This window comes from Carlito syrichta, unplaced genomic scaffold (genome assembly GCF_000164805.1).
Source record: "Carlito syrichta isolate Samal-C Ts95f unplaced genomic scaffold, Tarsius_syrichta-2.0.1 Scaffold6706, whole genome shotgun sequence".
Lineage (NCBI taxonomy): Eukaryota > Metazoa > Chordata > Mammalia > Primates > Tarsiidae > Carlito > Carlito syrichta.
The window spans coordinates 345,400-363,041 of NW_006950802.1; the positions used below are offsets into that span (position 1 = coordinate 345,400).

At 36.6% G+C, this 17,642-nt stretch overlaps 1 protein-coding gene across 1 annotated transcript in view; it reads left to right on the forward strand.

Annotated features, from left to right (window-relative positions):
• Positions 1–11,643, forward strand: part of ARSK (arylsulfatase family member K) — a 48,990-nt gene extending 37,347 nt beyond the window's left edge. The window contains exons 7-8 of the mRNA XM_008050845.2: positions 7,442–7,666; positions 10,466–11,643. Coding sequence (XP_008049036.1) covers positions 7,442–7,666; positions 10,466–10,755 — 515 coding nt within the window. The 3' untranslated portion in view covers positions 10,756–11,643. The remainder of the gene's footprint in view (positions 1–7,441; positions 7,667–10,465) is intronic.
• The last annotated feature ends 5,999 nt before the right edge of the window (positions 11,644–17,642 follow it).

The following is a 17,642-nucleotide window of genomic DNA, read 5'->3' on the forward strand; positions in this document are numbered from 1 at the left end:
CTCACCTCAGCCTCCCAAAGGCGCGGGATTACAGGCTAAGCCACCGAGCCCGGCTTGCCTTTCCTTTTATGTAACTAAATTTTTTCAACTTAATTTCAATAGGGGTCTTTCCTTTTTTCTTTTATATCACATCACTTCTTATATATTTGAACACAATTCTGTCTTATTCTTGGAATTTTTAATCTCTGCAGCTTCTTAGTCACCATTTGCTGGCTTCCCTTTATCCCAAGGCAGTTATCACACTTAGCCACATCTCAGCCACTTTCTCACTCAACTTCCAGCCAATCCCTATTACTTTTCCTTATTTCTGTATATTATGAGGTTTATATGTAATGATATGTATTTGTGTGTCTCTTATTACCATCTCTAGAGTTTTATGTGTATATGCTTATGTATGGTGGTATTTCTTTACAGTTTCTGTAATTTTTCCTCATGTAGAACTCTCCTCACCCTCCCCATTCCCAAAGAAAACCCTCTTTGGATTATCATATTTGTTTAACTTTTTAGCCTTGTTTTGTTTCTTAAGGTACAGTGACCAGATCTGCAAAAAGTATTATAAAGGATTATGAAAAGTTGGGGTGATTCTTTGTCAGTTTTTCCCTTAATATATTTCATAGTGAAATTTGGCATTTTGTCTGTTGATTCTAGTAAATAAATAGTCCAATATGTTTAGGGAGTGGTTTACAGTGAGCCCTATTCTATTTCTAGACATTATATCACCTTTTATGTTAGCTGATTAACATATATGTTTTAAGTCATTTTTCTTTAAACATTGCTTTATATTTACCCACAATGCAAATTTTGTATTCTATAATTTTGAGACACTATTATCACTTCTTGCCATTTTGTACATCATAAAACTGACAGGTCATCTGAAAAATGACAGATTTCATAATGTAGTTATCTAACAGATCATATCAGAAAATATTAAATAAAGTTGATTAGAATAGGGGAATTGTAATGTCTCTACCTAGAGGGGGACCTAGTTTATGTTACTTGACAATAAGAATTTCTTTAAGAGCAAAACATTCCCAGAAATTCCTTTGTATTTGATCCCTACTCTTCTGGACATGATTTAGTTTCCCTGCAATTATAGGTTTTTTTCTGCAACTTGTCAATTATTAAAATTTTCTAAAACTCATGGTTTTATAGAGTTTTTTTTACATGATTTTTGGTAATAGACTCCTTCTAAACCACTTTTCTCTGCAGTATATATTTTTATCAACAGCATTTAGATCATGTGTTAAGTAGGCCTGCCCAACAAGAGTAAAGGAAGTAAAGCCAAAAATAAGTGTCTCTCCAATTCTAACCCAAAAATTAAATTCACATATTCAAGGCTTAGATCAGTTTAAAATGTGCTTCATAATAAATATTCATTTTATTCAGAAGGGAAAAGCTACATTTAAGTGATTTATTAGTAGGGAGAGTAAATGGAGGAGAATACCTATGGATGAGTCTTTATGCTGGAGCATCCTATTAACCAGACGTTAACAGAGATAGAGCGGAAAGGGAAAGATGCAAGATGCAAAGGAAGATAGTGTAACAAGACCCTCACAGTTGGGTCAGACACAGTGGGTCATATCTATAATCCCAGCACTTTGGGAAGCCAAGGTGTGGGGAGATTGCTTGAGACCAGGCAGGACAACATAGCAAGACCCTGTCTATACAATAAATAAATAGATAAGTTTAAAAAAAGAAAAGAAAAGGAAACTTATGTTGGAGCCAGGCAACAATGTTGTAACAGCATTATTTGTTTCCAAATTAACCTTTTAAAAATTATAAAGGCTTAAGATTCATAGAGCTCTTATAAATCTATAAGAAAAAGAGAAATACCCTATATAAAAACAGACCAAAAGAGAGAAACAAGCAATGCACAAAAGAAGATATACAAATGGTCAAGATATTTTTAAAGATTCAAACTCAGTAGTCATAAGTATATTAAAACAAGAACATATCATTTTTAATTCCACATATAGGACTTGCAAAAATTAAAAATTAGAAAATCTTAGAAGTAGGCCTTCCTATATACTGCTACTGAAAATATAAACTGACCAATTTTCTATAGGCAATTATGGCATTATGTTTCAGATTTCTTAGAAGTGTGCATACTTTTTGACCTAGGAATTCCAATTTTAAGAAATAAACTATAGCTATGCACAAATATTTATCTCTGTGGATATTTATTATAGAATTCAGAAGGAATTAGGAACAGTATGAATGTCTAGTAATAATGGATTGAATAAAAAATTGTCAATTCTATTTTAAAAAGTAAAATATGTGAGCATAGCCTCCATATATTATTAAAAAGAAAATGTAGACTGTACGATTTTACAAACACGGTTTTTGTTTTGTTTTATTTGTTTTTTGAGAGAGGTTGTTCATCTCATTTCCTATCCAAATCAGCTCAATTTTTTAAGGAGTACCAGTAACAATTACACCAGGATTAACAGGCATAAGCTGAGGCTGTTACCTTGTTTCACAGCTTTAGCAGCCAACAAAACAAAAGATAATTCTGATGGTCCATGTTTAATCTGATGTTTAATTCAGCCTTTTAAAATGAAAGTCCTCAGTGCTGGAAGAATTTAAACCTACTTTATTAGTGATTAAAATTAGACCTGTGAGACACTATGCTGTTTCACCTCTGCTTAATAAATAAACTTATACATATTGGAATAAAGTACTTACAAAGGACTTCTTATTTTGTTCTAAACAATTGGGGGTTTAAAATAGTTATAAACTATAATATATTCTTAGAACTCTAAACGTCTTTCATTTATTAGTTTAGCTGGAGCTATATTTTTTTTTCATGAATCCCATGTATGAAAAAAAGAGTATAAGCTTGTAAAGAAAAATTATATAAAGAGAAAAATTTGTTTTGAGATTGATTTTTCAAGGATGAACTTTACTCATAATATAGTTGGGCTTTAAAACAAGATATTTGCATTTTCTGGAAAATAAAATGAAATTAAAACTCTGAAATATTTATGAAACAGAAATAAACACTTCTGATGTCAAAAAACAACAGCAACAAAAAAACCTCTCAAATCAAGGCCTCAAGCCAGACTTCCTTTTCCCCTCCATTCTATGGACCTTAAAAAATGTCATATAAAAGATGCTGATTCAAAAGCCCATCAGTAGAAAGATAATGAATAGGAAAAATCAATTGGGAGTCCTGTTTTAATAAACCTACCTTACTCTCAGGAGGCTGTTGAAATTTAAGATGCCACAGTACTTTTATTTTTAAAAGTTTGAATTTACAAATACTTTTTTAAAGGTATGTTAAACGAGTGCTTTCTTTTCTAAAAAATATTTTATGATAAAGTGGGAAGAGTATTCTTAGCTTATTTATCCTTATGGGTCCTTATAGTATGCTATCATATTATCATTTCCTAATACAGTACTGGCAGAAAAGTGGCATTTTTATGAATAGGAATTCTTTATAGTATTTAAGCTGATATCATTTCAGAGACTATTTTTTTAAAATTACTCCCCCAAATTACTTTCTTTAGTATTATGAGAAATAAAAAGCAGTTTCATTTTGAAATTAAAATTGTTATTATTTTCACTTTTAAACTTAATTTTATGTGAAATTTTTTCTTTTAATAGTTGATATTTTTGTAAAACACTTACCTCTCATTTAAAAGATAAGTCTAGGAGTTTTTAAAATTGTGAGAATGTAATTATATAAAAATGTTGTTGTAGTTAAAAGAATACGTAATTGCTAGTGATTTAAATTGCAAAATCCTACTTGTTACAGGATCTTAGTGGGAGGCTGGGGATGGGCAGATGTTTTGCATAGATATTATGTTTTTATTGGCTGAGAAATATTGTGAAATTGAATACTATAGTAAAGCAAGGCTTATGGTGTAGTTTTGTTTTGTTTTTTCTTTTTTTTCAAGTTGGAGTCTGTCACCCAGGCTGGAGTGTAGTGGCACACTCACGGCTACCGCTGCCTCAGCCTACTGGACTCAGGCAATCCTTCCACCTCAGCCTTCCAAGTAGCTGGAACTACAGGAGCGTGCCATCACACCCCGCTAATTTTTTTGATTTATTGTAGAGATGAGGTCTCGCCAAGTTGCCCAGGCTGATCTTGAACTCCTGGAGTCAGGCAATCCTCTTGCCTTGGCTTCCCAAAGTGCTGGGAATATAGGCTTGAGCCACGGTGCCTAGCCTGGTGTAGCATTAAAGAGAACAGAGATTCTAGGCTGGTTAAGTTCAAACCCCTCCTCAACTGTGTGATCTTGGGCAAGTTACTTAACATCTCTGGTCTTCAATAATTTCTCATCAATAAAATGGAAATAATAGTGACTATTTCACAGCTTAGAACAATGTCTGGAACATGGTAAACAATTAAATATTAGATGCGGTTATTAGCATGTTTCATTCTTCTTAGGTATCCTCTAACAAATGTGTAAAGTTTCCATCATTGCGATACCAATCTAATAATCCCTTATCTACTAATATGGTCAGGAAGAAATATCATCTCTCAGTCATTGCCTTGCTAGACTCTGTTGTAGCCATGTGCTCTTTGAGCTATGGCTGTCACCGTGCTTTCTGGCTTTGGCCCCCTTCTCTACTTTGGAGAGGTGAATCTCCTCTCTCTCATTCTCTCTCTCTCTCTCTCTCGAATTTACTTTTAAATAAGCTATATTTTCTAATCTAAAAAAAAAAAAGAAAGAAATATCATCATCTCTCTTCATCACACATGTCCAAGTCTGCATTTTTATCCACTTGTTTATTGTTGTAAATTTGTCACTCTTTATTAAGAACCTTGCTTATCTGATCTTTACTTATCTGCCAAGAAAGATGAAACTGACTTAAAATGGAATTAGAATGACAGATTTGCCAAAAGAAATAAATATGAAAAATGGTTTAAAAAAAAAACACAGGGCTTTTTGAAATGAAGTCTAACCTAAACTGCTTTTAAGGAAATTGATAAATATATGTGAAATGAAAGCCCAATTTTCTGAGCCACAGAAAAACTTATAAGTGAAGTGTTTATTAACTAATATGGATATTTGACATGGGTTTTACTCTTCAGTATCCATTTTCAAAGATACTTTATTCTATCAATAATAGATTGGAAACCTAAGTCCCCACTGTCTCTTGCCTGGACTTCTGCAGTAGCTTCCTAACTCTCCCTGACCTGCCTTGCCCACTTTTAGTCAATTTGCCATCCTGTAGTCAGTGTCAGACTGTGCCACACTTCTGCACAGAATCCTCCATTGATTTCGCATCTCACCTAGAGTCAAAATCCAAAGTCTTTCACTGGGCCTGGGAGTCCAACCCTCCCCAGTACAGATTCTACAATTTTACCTCTCACTCACTCTACTCCACCAGACAGGGCTGCTTGGTGTCTTGGGGCCTGACACTTGCTGTTCCCCTCAGGGAATGCCTTCCCCCAGATATGTTATCTGTAGGGCTCACTCTAGCCCTGCCCCAGGACTCTGTCTAAATGTGACCTTACCAGAGACACCTTCCCTGACCACAACACTGCCTAGAACAGCACTTGCACACGTCTGCCATTGCTCTGTCTCCCTCACCTTGCTTTCTCCTTCATCACACTCACTGCCATCCAATGTACTTGTCTGTCTGTCTGCCCACATTAGAATGTTCGCTCCAGGAGAGCTTATCTGCTTGTGCAATGTTTACCTACACCTGGAACAGCTCCTGGTTTGCTAAATGAATTAAAAAATGAACACTTAAATGGAATCATCTCAGTTTACCTCTCACTTCGCATGTAAACCGAAGAGAAATGTAAGTTTTCTTAGTTTTCCCAGCTTCTTTAGGAAAAATTAGACTCAGAATAGGGCTGAGATAAAGTATTTCTAAGTATAAAGTTTGTTAAAATGCTGAATATAAGAACTTCCCATAGTCATGAGTTTCTGCTGGTTGGTCCCTGCTGCCCAGACATCCTCGAAGTCTTCTCTCCAGTGCCTGGCTGGTGGTGCCACCTGACAGCTGACACACAGGCCCCCTTCACGCAGCCTCTTCCCTTGCTACTCTTTCCTTTTCTGTTTACAATGAGTGCTACTGTCTTGGAGCACAGTTAGTGTCATCTGGACAGTCCCTTTCCGTCATGCGCATCCTTTTTTTTTTTTTTGAGTCGGAGTCTCACTCTGTAGCCCAGGCTAGAGTGCAGTGGCATGCTCACAGCCACCACAGCCTCAACCTGTCTTCCAAAGTGCCGGGATTACAGGTATGAGCCACCCCGCCCAGCATGCACATCCTTTTTAATGTCTCTCCTTCCCTTTTGTTTATAACCAATTATCTCTAAAATTCTTTCTTTGTGAGTCACAAAGTCCCTCATTATGATTGGCTGTCAGAAAATGAGTACTTATGATATGTCTCTTAGGGAAAATGAAAGATACACATTTTTAAATTAAGTTATATGTGAAACAACTACCTTCAGAAGATTTATAGAGGTCTTTGTTTACTTCCATATTCTCCTTTAGCCTGGTTTTCCTCAAATATAGTCAAGTTAAATTAATTTTCTTATTAAATTTTGTTTCATTTCTAACATTGCAGATATAATTCTATTTTCCATTGGAAATATTTAAATATGCATAAAACATGGAACAATGAAACCAGAAAAGCGGTGAGGGAGGCAACAGCAGACTCATATTGGAACTACCCTGAGTGGTAATTTTTCTATAGGAAAAAGGCAGTTTGAGTTCCAAACAGATACTTGAAAAGCAGTTTTTTAAAATGCAGCCTGTTTTTAAGTTGGACATTTCTCATGCTATCATTCTATATGTCTGTATTTGATAAGTTAAAAATAAATGTCTTTCCGTTAGCAGTTTAACCCAAGATTTCTCAAGGTGTGTTTCACAAAATACTAGTACCTCAAGTTGTTACTTGAGAATTAAAAAAAAAGCTCTGTTATCAAATAACTTTAGAACACATGGTATACTATATGCCACTCTTGAAGTTTTATAACACACATCAGCGATAAGTTTACATCTACAGTAAATTTGCCTGTTTAATTTATTTAACCATTGTTTTACAAACATATGACTACTAAACCCCTTTCTTGCAAACGTGTTTTTAATGTCCCATGAAACAAATGTTGAGAAACAACTGTGAATATTTAATCATTCAGAGAAAAAAAAAGAATAGTGATATTAACTGTTATTTATTGAAGGCTTTTGTGTACCTGGCACCATTCTCATAATTTTACATAAATTATCTTATTTAAACCCAGAATGAACCTATGAGATGCAAGTACTACTATTATTGCTCTTTTACAGATGAGAAAACTGAGGTTAAGAGAAGTGAATAACTTGCCCAAGGTCACCTGGCTAGTGGTGTAAGCATTTAAATCTAGTCAGAAATCCATGTACAGTTTCTAGTCTCTGTGATTTTAATGGTATGAAAAATGTAAATGATGTCATTTATGAATGTTCAACTAATCAAAGATTGTGTTGTTTTTGTTATGTAGACATTGCTGGAATTCCTTTGCCTCAGAACCTGAGTGGATACTCTTTGTTGCCATTATCATCAGAAGCATTTAAGAATGAACTTAAATTCCAAAACCTGCATCCGCCCTGGATTCTGAGTGAATTCCATGGATGTAATGTGAACGCTTCTGCCTACATGCTTCGAACCAATCAGTGGAAGTACATAGCCTATGCGGATGGCACTTCAGTGGCGCCTCAACTCTTTGGTAAATGGGTTGATATATTAAGTGTAATATTATTTGTAAGGAACTACCCTACATAGCATTGCTCAAGTAATCCAATAACCACTGTAAAATAAATGAGTATCTGTACCTTCTCATGCTGGGGCAATTTACAAATGGTTGTCCATGTGAGGAAGAGCTTCCTTGCAAATCAGTGGCTAAATTTCAGAGAAAGTGCCCTAAGGCTTTTGATCTAGGTCTCATGACTGAAACCACTGTTTTCTCTGATTACGGTATCTTGTAATATTCATGATTATCTTTCCAAATCAGTAGTCAACACCTTCTCATTGCACCTAGGTTTCACCCATTCTGAAGGATTAACACCTGTCTTATGGAGCCTAACACCCTACATATAGTATTTAATGTTCACCACGACCCTACAAGATAGTACCATTAATCTCATTTTATAGAGAAAGAGACTAGGGTTCAGAAAAAGCCAGATACCTCTACAAGGTTTCACAGCTAAGAAGTAGCAGAACTGAGATTTCAACCCATTTCTGACTCCAAAATGCTCCTTCTACCCTATAAAAATGCCTGCCAGCCTCACTGCAGTATTAATTTTTAAACAGCATTATTGGATTTAGGGCTTTACTTACCCTTTGTCCTCATTTTATACCATATGTGCTAAAGCCATTACTAATAGTTGTGAATAGTTATTTCTAAAGTTTTCTTCCCAGTTACAAATATCAAAATTATTAACTGAAAATAATTACTTAGGGACCAGACTGGCTAGCTCCCTTAACTTTAAAAGCAGGAGAATCTCGTCTTCGAAAGAAAGTCCTTAAATGTTCATCCTGATGAATAATGGGTGCCTCTTGCTTATTCATTGGCCGTTGTCAAATGAAATTTATGGGAAGCCATTGTTTTGAACCGAGTTTATACACTAAGTCTAACAGACTAGATAAAAAAAGAATGGGAGCCGAGCTCGGTGGCTCAGCCTGTAATCCCGCGCCTTTGGGAGGCTGAGGTGAGTGGATTGCCTGAGCCTGCGGGTTCGAGACCCGCCTGGGCAGCGAGACCTCATCTCTACAATAAATCAAAAAAATCAGCTGGGCGTGGTAGCGCATGCCTGTAATTCCGGCTACTCGGAAGGCTGAGGCGGAAGGATCACCGGAGCCCAGCAGGTCGAGGCTGCGGTGGCTGGGAGCGGCCACTGCACTCCAGTCTGGGCGACAGAGTGAGACTCCAACTCAAAAAAAAAAAAGAATGGGTTCCCTCATACTAATCAAACTGAACTTTAAAACAGGCCAGTTTCAAAACACACACAAACACACACACACACACACACACACACACGCACACGCACACACACACACATACACACAAAGGAGGGTCACAATAATAAGTCAGAAGGGGCTCAGTTTACCTGAGCCAGCATGATGAGTGCCCTCTGTTTTTACCTTATAAGGAAAGTAACTCTGTAACTATCAATCTGCTTTTGTTCTTATTTCTGCCTTTCATACCTTTTCCTGCCTATACAACCCACCTCTCGGCTAGGCTTGGTAGCTCAGCCTGTGTCCCAGCACTTTGGGAGGCTGAGGCAAGTGGATTGCCTGAGCCCGTGGGTTTGAGACCAGCCCGGGCAACTTGGCAAGATCTTGTCTCTACAATAAATCAAAAATTAGCCAGGTGTGATAGCGCGTGCCTGTAGTTCCAGCTACTTGGAAGGCTGAGGCGAAAGGATCATCAGAGCCCAGCAGGTCGGTGCTGGGGTGACCGTGAATGTGCCACTGCACTCCAGCCTAAGTGACAAAGTAACTCCAACTCAAAAACAAAAACGAAAACAAAAAAACCCATCTCTTCTACTCAACTCATTGGAATGTCTTTTCTGTATCTTTAAATGGGATGGTGCCTGAGTCATTAATCACTAAATAAAAGCCAGTTAGGACTTCAAATTTGTTGAAATTTTGTTTTTTAACACCATGTTCTACAAAACACATGCGGCTATCAAAGGACCAGAGAGGGGAATCAGCCTTTTCTGTATTCTCTACGCTTTAGTTACTGACCTCCCTTTCCTAAAGAGGTGCCATCTGAAGTCACCTAGCAAAGTCACGTCTCCAGGGTCTCCTGGCTAATGCACTCAAATAGGTTCACAGAGATTTTTCCCCCAACATACAGTGTTCATTTACTATCTGAAGTTAATTGTCACAAGATCTTTGACTTGCTGTTTTTTCCGATTAGAGTGGCACCCTAGTTACATCTCTGTCTTCCTATGCCATAATAAAAAGTATGTTTATGGATGTGAAATATTTATCATTTTATTTTTGCTGGTGGTAATTAGGGAGTATTTTGTTTTGCCCTGGTGGTAATTAGGGAGTTTTTTGTTATGCAAATGAACAATATTGATGAATGTAACTTTCAAAATTCTAAGCACAAGATGCTCATATATAGAAAACTAGGATTAAGTGAGGTTACAGTAACATGATTTGAGGCTGTTGAAATAGAGCAATATAAGCATTACTTTTTTTCCTCTTTGGATGTCAAATAGAAAGAATTAGTTCTAAACCACTTACTAATAATAAATGTTTGACTTTTTGTGGCATCTAAGAATCGATTTTTTTTTAAGTCGGATAGCAGGACAATGGTAGGAAGGAGGATAATTTGGGCATAGCTTGAAGGGTGTTCAACTTTTGGTATGTTTTTTCACCATTTATACTATCTTTCATTTTATTGCACTAAGGAGAACTGAAAATAAACATTCCAATACGTTATCTGTCATGATGACTTTCTAAAAAAATTCTAGCAGGTAACCATATTAACAGATATTTAAATTTTTTCTTTCAGATCTTTCCTCAGATCCAGACGAACTAACAAATATTGCTGTAAAATTTCCAGAACTTACTCATTCTTTGGATCAGAAACTCCGTTCCATTATAAACTACCCCATAGTTTCTGCTTCTGTCCATCAATACAATAAAGAGCAGTTTATCAAGTGGAAACAAAGTATAGGACAAAACTATTCAAGTGTCATCGCAAACCTCAGGTGGCATCAGGACTGGCAGAAAGAGCCAAGCAAGTATGAAAGTGCAGTTGATCAGTGGCTTAAAACCAACACTATTCCAAAAACAGTTTGAACAAAAATAAGGAAATAATGTTCTGGAACTACATGTAAATATATAAAAAATCATAATTATGTATTTTAGATGAAACTGTTTTAATAATTAATAGTTTTTGGTTACTTTTAGAGACTGTATTGTGTTTTAAAATAAAAATGTTTATAAAATTACGTATTTTTAAAAGTGCTTATTATTAAGACCTTATTTGTACCAACTTGCAACAATTAAATGGAAGTATCAAAAGGTTGGAAGCAAATACTGTAATATAACAGTTATGTTCCTCTGAATAATAGAGAATATTAAATATTTTAATGATTACTTATGAACCATAAAATAGTTATGTGTGAGTATTTGATGGTTGATGAGTTATTTGTATTTTATGGCACTAATTGGCTGTATTTGACGGGAGTAGAGTATTTGATGGGACAAAGATCCTGGATATAGCTGATTTCATTACTGTTTTTTAAATGGGTAATATATGCACAAGGTAAAGGCGTCAAATGGTACAAAACGGTCAACAGTGAGCGTGAAATCTCTCCACTTTCCTAGTACCCTGCCTCCAGTTCCCCTTTCAAGAAGCAACAACGAAAACCACCTTCTTAGGCATCTGTTGGGGACTGGCTGTGCATTAATACCACCAAGCGTATATATACTTTCTCCTCCACACAAATGGTAGCATACCATATTGTTCTGCATCTTGTTTTTTTTTTTTTTCACTTTTACTTTTTCATATATTTAACAGCCACTGGAATTTGATTTTCCATGGCCTTCCCTATTTCTATTCTTTGCCCATTTTTCTATTGGTTGTTGGTTTTTAGTTTTTATTACTGTACAGGTTTGCTTTAGAAATTAGCTCTCTGATGGATTTAGAGTCTATCATATTCAGTGATCTATCACAGAAAAAAAGAACAGAGTACCATATGTTCTCACTCATAAGTGGGCCTTGAACAATTGTCATAATACTGTAAGAAGGGGATTGGCAGTAGTGGGAAACTGGGGGAGTGGGGACGAATTGGCAGTTGGGGGAGGCTGCTGGGGAGGGAGGGGCACACCTCATCAACAAGGGTACCTGCATGAAGAACATTTGTATGCCTAACCCTGAATTATACCCCACATCTTTAAAATAAAGAAAAACAAAATAAAAATAAATTAACTCTCTGTAACAGATACTGCAAATATTTCCTTTCCAGTTTGTCATTTTAATTTGTCTTTTGACTTTGTCCTGGTGTTTTTGACATGGAGAAAATTGTATTTTCATGTAATCAAATTTATGAATCATTGTACCCTATAAGTATATACAACTACGATCAGTCAATTAATAATATTAATTGTAAAATGCATGAACCTTTGCTTTTGTAGCTTTGAGATTTTGTGTCATATTTAGAATGGTTAAAATGGTCTCACCACTCTTCTTTTAGAGTTTTATTTTTCATCCTTAGATCTTTGACTCAGCTGGAATGTATTACATATTAGAGATCTATCTTTAGTTTGTTTTTTGAAATGCCTACCCAACTGGCCCCTTTCCTTCCGTCCTTCCTTCCTCCCTCCCTCCCTTCCTTCCGTCTTTCCTTCCTTCCGAGTTGAAGTCTCACTCTGTTACCCAGGCTGGAGTACAGTGGCAGCCTTGACCTCAGGTGATCCTCCCATCTCAGTCTCCTGTGTAGCTGGGACTACAGGTGCACGCCACCATGATTGGCTTTTTTTTTTTTTTTTTTTTTTTTTGTAGAGACAAAGTCTCACTGTATTTCCCAGACAGGTTTGGAACTCCTGGGTTCAAGCAGTCCTCCTGCCTCCACCTCCAAAAGTGGTGGAATTACAGGCATGAGCCACTGTGCCTGGCCCCAATTGACCTTGTATCAAGTAAACTGTCTCTTGTCACATTAGTTAAAAATGTCACTGCAGGCCAGGCTTAGTAGCTCATGTCTATAATCCCAGCACTTTGGGAGGCCAAGGCAAAAGGATTGCTTGAGCCTACTTTAGAAAGAATTTAATTCTTTATGATAGTCATTCTAAAGAATGTAGCTTGTTTTTCCCTTTATTCAAGTCTTTCATATTCCTCAATAGTATTCTAAGTTTTCTTCATATAGATCTGTCTCTCTGTAGAGATTTTTTTAAAGGTAAGACTTTTTAAAATACTACCTATACCCCACTTCATACCAACTGAGTTAGAACTTCTAGAAGGGAGCCTCGGCACTGTTTTGCTATTATTGTTTTGTTTGTTAATTCCTCCAGCCATGTTCTGAATGTGTAGGCAGAGGTGAGTTTATTCCTATTTGTTTTATCATTTATTGTTGTTCTTGATATTTTAAGTTTCGTTTCCTTCCATTATATCTTCTAGTTGGTTGTTATTTATATTCGCAAGCTCTATTTCTGTATTTTGTACCAAACTACCTTGTTGTTTGTAATACCTTCTCAATTGTTTCCTTATATTTTCTAAGTAGAACTCTTATTTGCAAATAAAAATTTAATAATTGTACCTAACTTGGCTATGTTTTCAAACTTTTAAGTTTTCTTCATGAGTCAGTTCATCTCCTTCATTTTGCTTATGTGTGTCAGTGAATTTATGAGCTTGTCTTGTAGTTATTTATGAATTTCTGAGAAATAATTTAACTTAAGAATATATCTAGTATATTCTGATTTATTTTTATATCCTTAAGTGAAAGATTCAATATCAGATTAAGGTTATAATTAAATATTCAAATTAATTATATTAAAATTAAATACAAGTCTACCTGCCATTTCCTAATTAAGCCTAAAGAACATAAAAATCTAACATGTAGGTGTATATGCTCATATGGGGGAAAAGCGATAATAGAAATGTGGCTCTGAAAAGTTAGGCTTGTGAAGATAAATCTAATCCACCTCATTCTACCCAAACCCTTTAAGGTACATTCATCGTAAGAATTTACCAAGCATCTACAATGTTTTAAGCACATTAAGTATAGGATCATAATTACATACAATTGAATTTTCAGGATAATATCTAATTCAAAATGGTATCTAACAATCACAAAAACAGAAAATTAAGAAAAACTCTCAAAACCAAGACAATTGTCTAATGCCAGAATCTGAGAAGAACTGACACTAATTAGAAACTAGAATGAGAACAAACTCAAGGCTTCCATTTTTACTACCTCCACTACCACTTTCTTGTTCGAATCTAGTATGATCTGTGTCTGGAATGTTACAACAAGCTCCCGAGATATCCCTTGGTCTGTCCTTGGCTTTCTTCAGTTTGTTCTCAACACAGCAACCAGAGTGATCCTGTCAAAATGTAACAGATCATATCACTATGAGATACTCAGACTCCTCACTGGTTTCCCATCTTGCCACAGTCATTACAATGGCCCAAGTGACCTGGTGGCAAATGTTCCCTCAAACCACACCCCCTCCCATACTCTCACCTGGTTCCCCGTGCTCCAGTCACATTGGCCTGTCGCTTTCCAGCCACACCAGGCATGTACCACTCAGGAATGCAGTTCTTCCCTCAGATTTCCTCACGTCTCTTGTTACCTCCTTCAGGTCATTGTTCAAATGTCACCTTCTCACAAGGGCTTCCCTGCTTTAGTTTTCCTGGTAGACCTCATTACCTCAATTTCGTGTGTGTTTTATATATTTATATGCTGTCCCTCACTCCTCCTAACCCCACTAGAATAAAAACTCCACAGAGGCATGGCTTTTGTCCTTTTTCTTCCCTAAAGGATCGCACATGCCTGACACATAGTAGAAGCTTAGTAAATATCTGTTGAATTAATTTCCTGGGAGTTATAATTTTTCAGGTATCGCATTGATTTAGAAAACCAACACATTAGGCTATGGCCAGAGAGTTGGGGTGGTTGGGGGAGTGGAAGGGATTAGTAGCCTTCTCAGTAAAGAAGAGCCTTCTAGAAACAATAAATTCTAGCAAAATCCTGCACAAAAGAGCTGACAAAGGGACTATTCCTCTTTGTTATATCCTTTTTAAAAAGTTGTTCTGTAATAACTACATATTTATGGAGTATAGAGTAATATTTCTTTTTTTTTTTTTTTTGAGTTGGACTCTCACTCTGTCACCCAGGGTGGAGTGCAGTGGCACACTGCTCACGGCCACTGCAGCCTCGACCTGCTGGGTTCAGGCGATCGATCCTCCTTAGCCTTCCAAGTAGCTGGAACTACAGTCATGTGCCACCACGCCCAGCTAATTTTTTGATTTACTGTAGAGATGAGGTTTCACGAAGGTGCCTGGGCTATTCTAAAACCCGTGAGTTCAGGCAATCCTCTCACCTCAGCCTCCCAAAGTGCTGGGATTATAGGTATAGGTTACCGTGCCCGGCCCATAGTAATATTTCTATACACATAGATAATGTATAATGATGAAATCAGGGTAATTGAGTATATCCATCATCACAAACATTTTGTGTTGGGAACATTCAAAATCTGCTCTTCTAGCTATTTGAAAGTGTAAAATGAATTGTTCACTATAGTCACCCTATGGTGCTAGAGAACACTAGAACTTATTCCTCCTGTCTAGCTGTACTTTGTATCCATTAACCAACCAGTACTTATCTTTCTGTTCTCCTAGCTCATTCATGTTGCCACAATGACAGAATTTCCTTCTTTTTTATGGTTAAATAGTATTCCATTGTATATATGTACCACATATTTTCTTTATCCATTCATCTGTTGATGGACACTTAGGTTGATTTCACATCTTGGCTATTGTGAATAGTGCTGCAATAAACATTCAAGTGCAGGAATCCCTCTGATATGGTGATTTCCTTTCCTTTGGATATATACCCGATAGTGGGATTGCTGGATCATATGGTAGTTATGTTTTTAGTTTTCTGAGTAACCGCCATACTGTTTTCCATGGTGACTGTACTAATTTACATTCCTACCAACGGTATATGAGTTCCTCTTTCTCTACATCCTTGCTGGCATTTGTTATTTTTTGTCTTTTCTATAATAGTCATCCCAACTGGAGTGAAATGATATTTCATTGTAGTTTTCTCTTTTTCTACGAAAGAAGGCTAGATACTAAATGTTTTAGGCTTTGTGAGCCATATGGTCTCTTTTGCAACTACTCAATTCTGCTGTTGTAGCATGAAAGGAGCAACAGAAAATATGTAAACAAATGAGCATGGCTATATTCCAATAAAACTTTGTTTACACAAGTCGGGCACAGTGGCTCGCACCTGTAATCCCAGCACTTGGAGGCTGAGGCAAGAGGATTGCTTGAGTCCAGGGGTTCGAGATCAGCCTAGGCAACTTGGCAAGACCTCATCTCTGCAATAAATCAAAAAATTAGAAGGGCACGGTGGTGCATGCCTGTAGTTCTAGTTACTTGGACAGCTGAGGCAGGAGGATCGCCTGAGCCCAGCAGGTTGAGGCTGCAGTGGCCGTGAGTGTGCCACTATACTCCAGCGTGGGAGACAGAATGAGATTCCAACTTAAAAAAGAAAAAAAACTTTGTTTACACAAATACAAAATTTGACTTATGGGCTATAGTTTGCTCAATGCTGGGCTAGAACAATTGTTCACAACTTTGCTGCACATTGGAATTACCTGAAGTTGCTTAAATACTACTAATTCCTGGCTCCTACCTCAAGCTGTGGAATTTTTAAGAGCTTTTCAGACGATTCTAATGTGCAGCAAAATTTGGGAATCACTGATCTAGAACTTTGCTATTCAAACTATAGTTCTCACACAAGAAACTTCCCCATCAACTGAGAGCCTCATCTGTTTTTATTTGTCTTTGGTTTAAAAAAAAATCATTTTGTATTCTTTCTTCTATTTGTGGTTTTCTATTTCATTAAACCCAGGGGATACTAATAAAAACTACTAGAATTGATGGAATTTTTTCATTGGCTGCATACATTAAAAATCAATATATATGTAGAAGAACAATCACTAGACAAGAATGGAAATTAGGGAAAATATTCTCACATTATGGGATTCTATAAAATACTCCAAATTTTAACAAGAGGTATACAAATCTAGATTTTATAAACTGTAAGGTTCTGTTGAAGTATATAAACAAAATATGAACATGAAATGACAGCATGTACTTGGATGGGAAGATATAATCTTAAAATATCACTTCCCCAAATTAAAGTGTACATTTCATGCAATCCTGATGTTACTCTCAAAGAGGTATTTTTGTGGATTTTTTTTTAATTGGCATGGCCTTAAAGACTTTATGGAAAAATGAATGTCTGAAATAACTAATAAAATTATGGGAAAAGAAAATGCAGGTGAGACTAATCTTACTGGCTATTAAAACCTACTATAAACCACTGAGAGACTACAGTGGTTTATACTTCTACCAAGTAGAAGAAGCTTGATGTGGAAAACAAGAGTTAACCCTGTGTTGAAACTACTATTTCCTTCCACACTGATCAGGCACAGTTTGTGTGTGTGTGTTACTTACAATTGTGCATATTAAACTTTCACTAAACAGAATTTTTTCACTCCAATTTTTTTTTTTAAATAACATTAAAAAGCAGAATCTTACTGGGCATGGTGGGTCAAGCCTGTAATTCCAGCACTTTGGGAGGCCGAGGCAAGAGGATTGCCTGAGTCCACGGGTTTAAGACCAGCCTGGGCAACAGAGTGAGACCTCGTCTCTACAATAAATCAAAAAATTAGCCAGGCTTGGTGGCACCCACCTATAGTTCCGGCTACTTGGAAGGCTGAGGTGGAAGAATCACTGGCGCCCAGCAGGTTGACGCTGGAGTGGCCATGAGCGTGCCACTGCATTCCAGCCTAGGTGATGGAGTGAGACTGATTCAAAGAAAAGGAGAATCTTAAATAATTCTTGGTCAAGAAATTACAATTACATGCTGTTTGTAAAATAACAAAAGCAAGAAAATTTAAACAAGACTGGTCACGTTCAAGGCAGAATGGCCACAGACAAAAATGAGAAA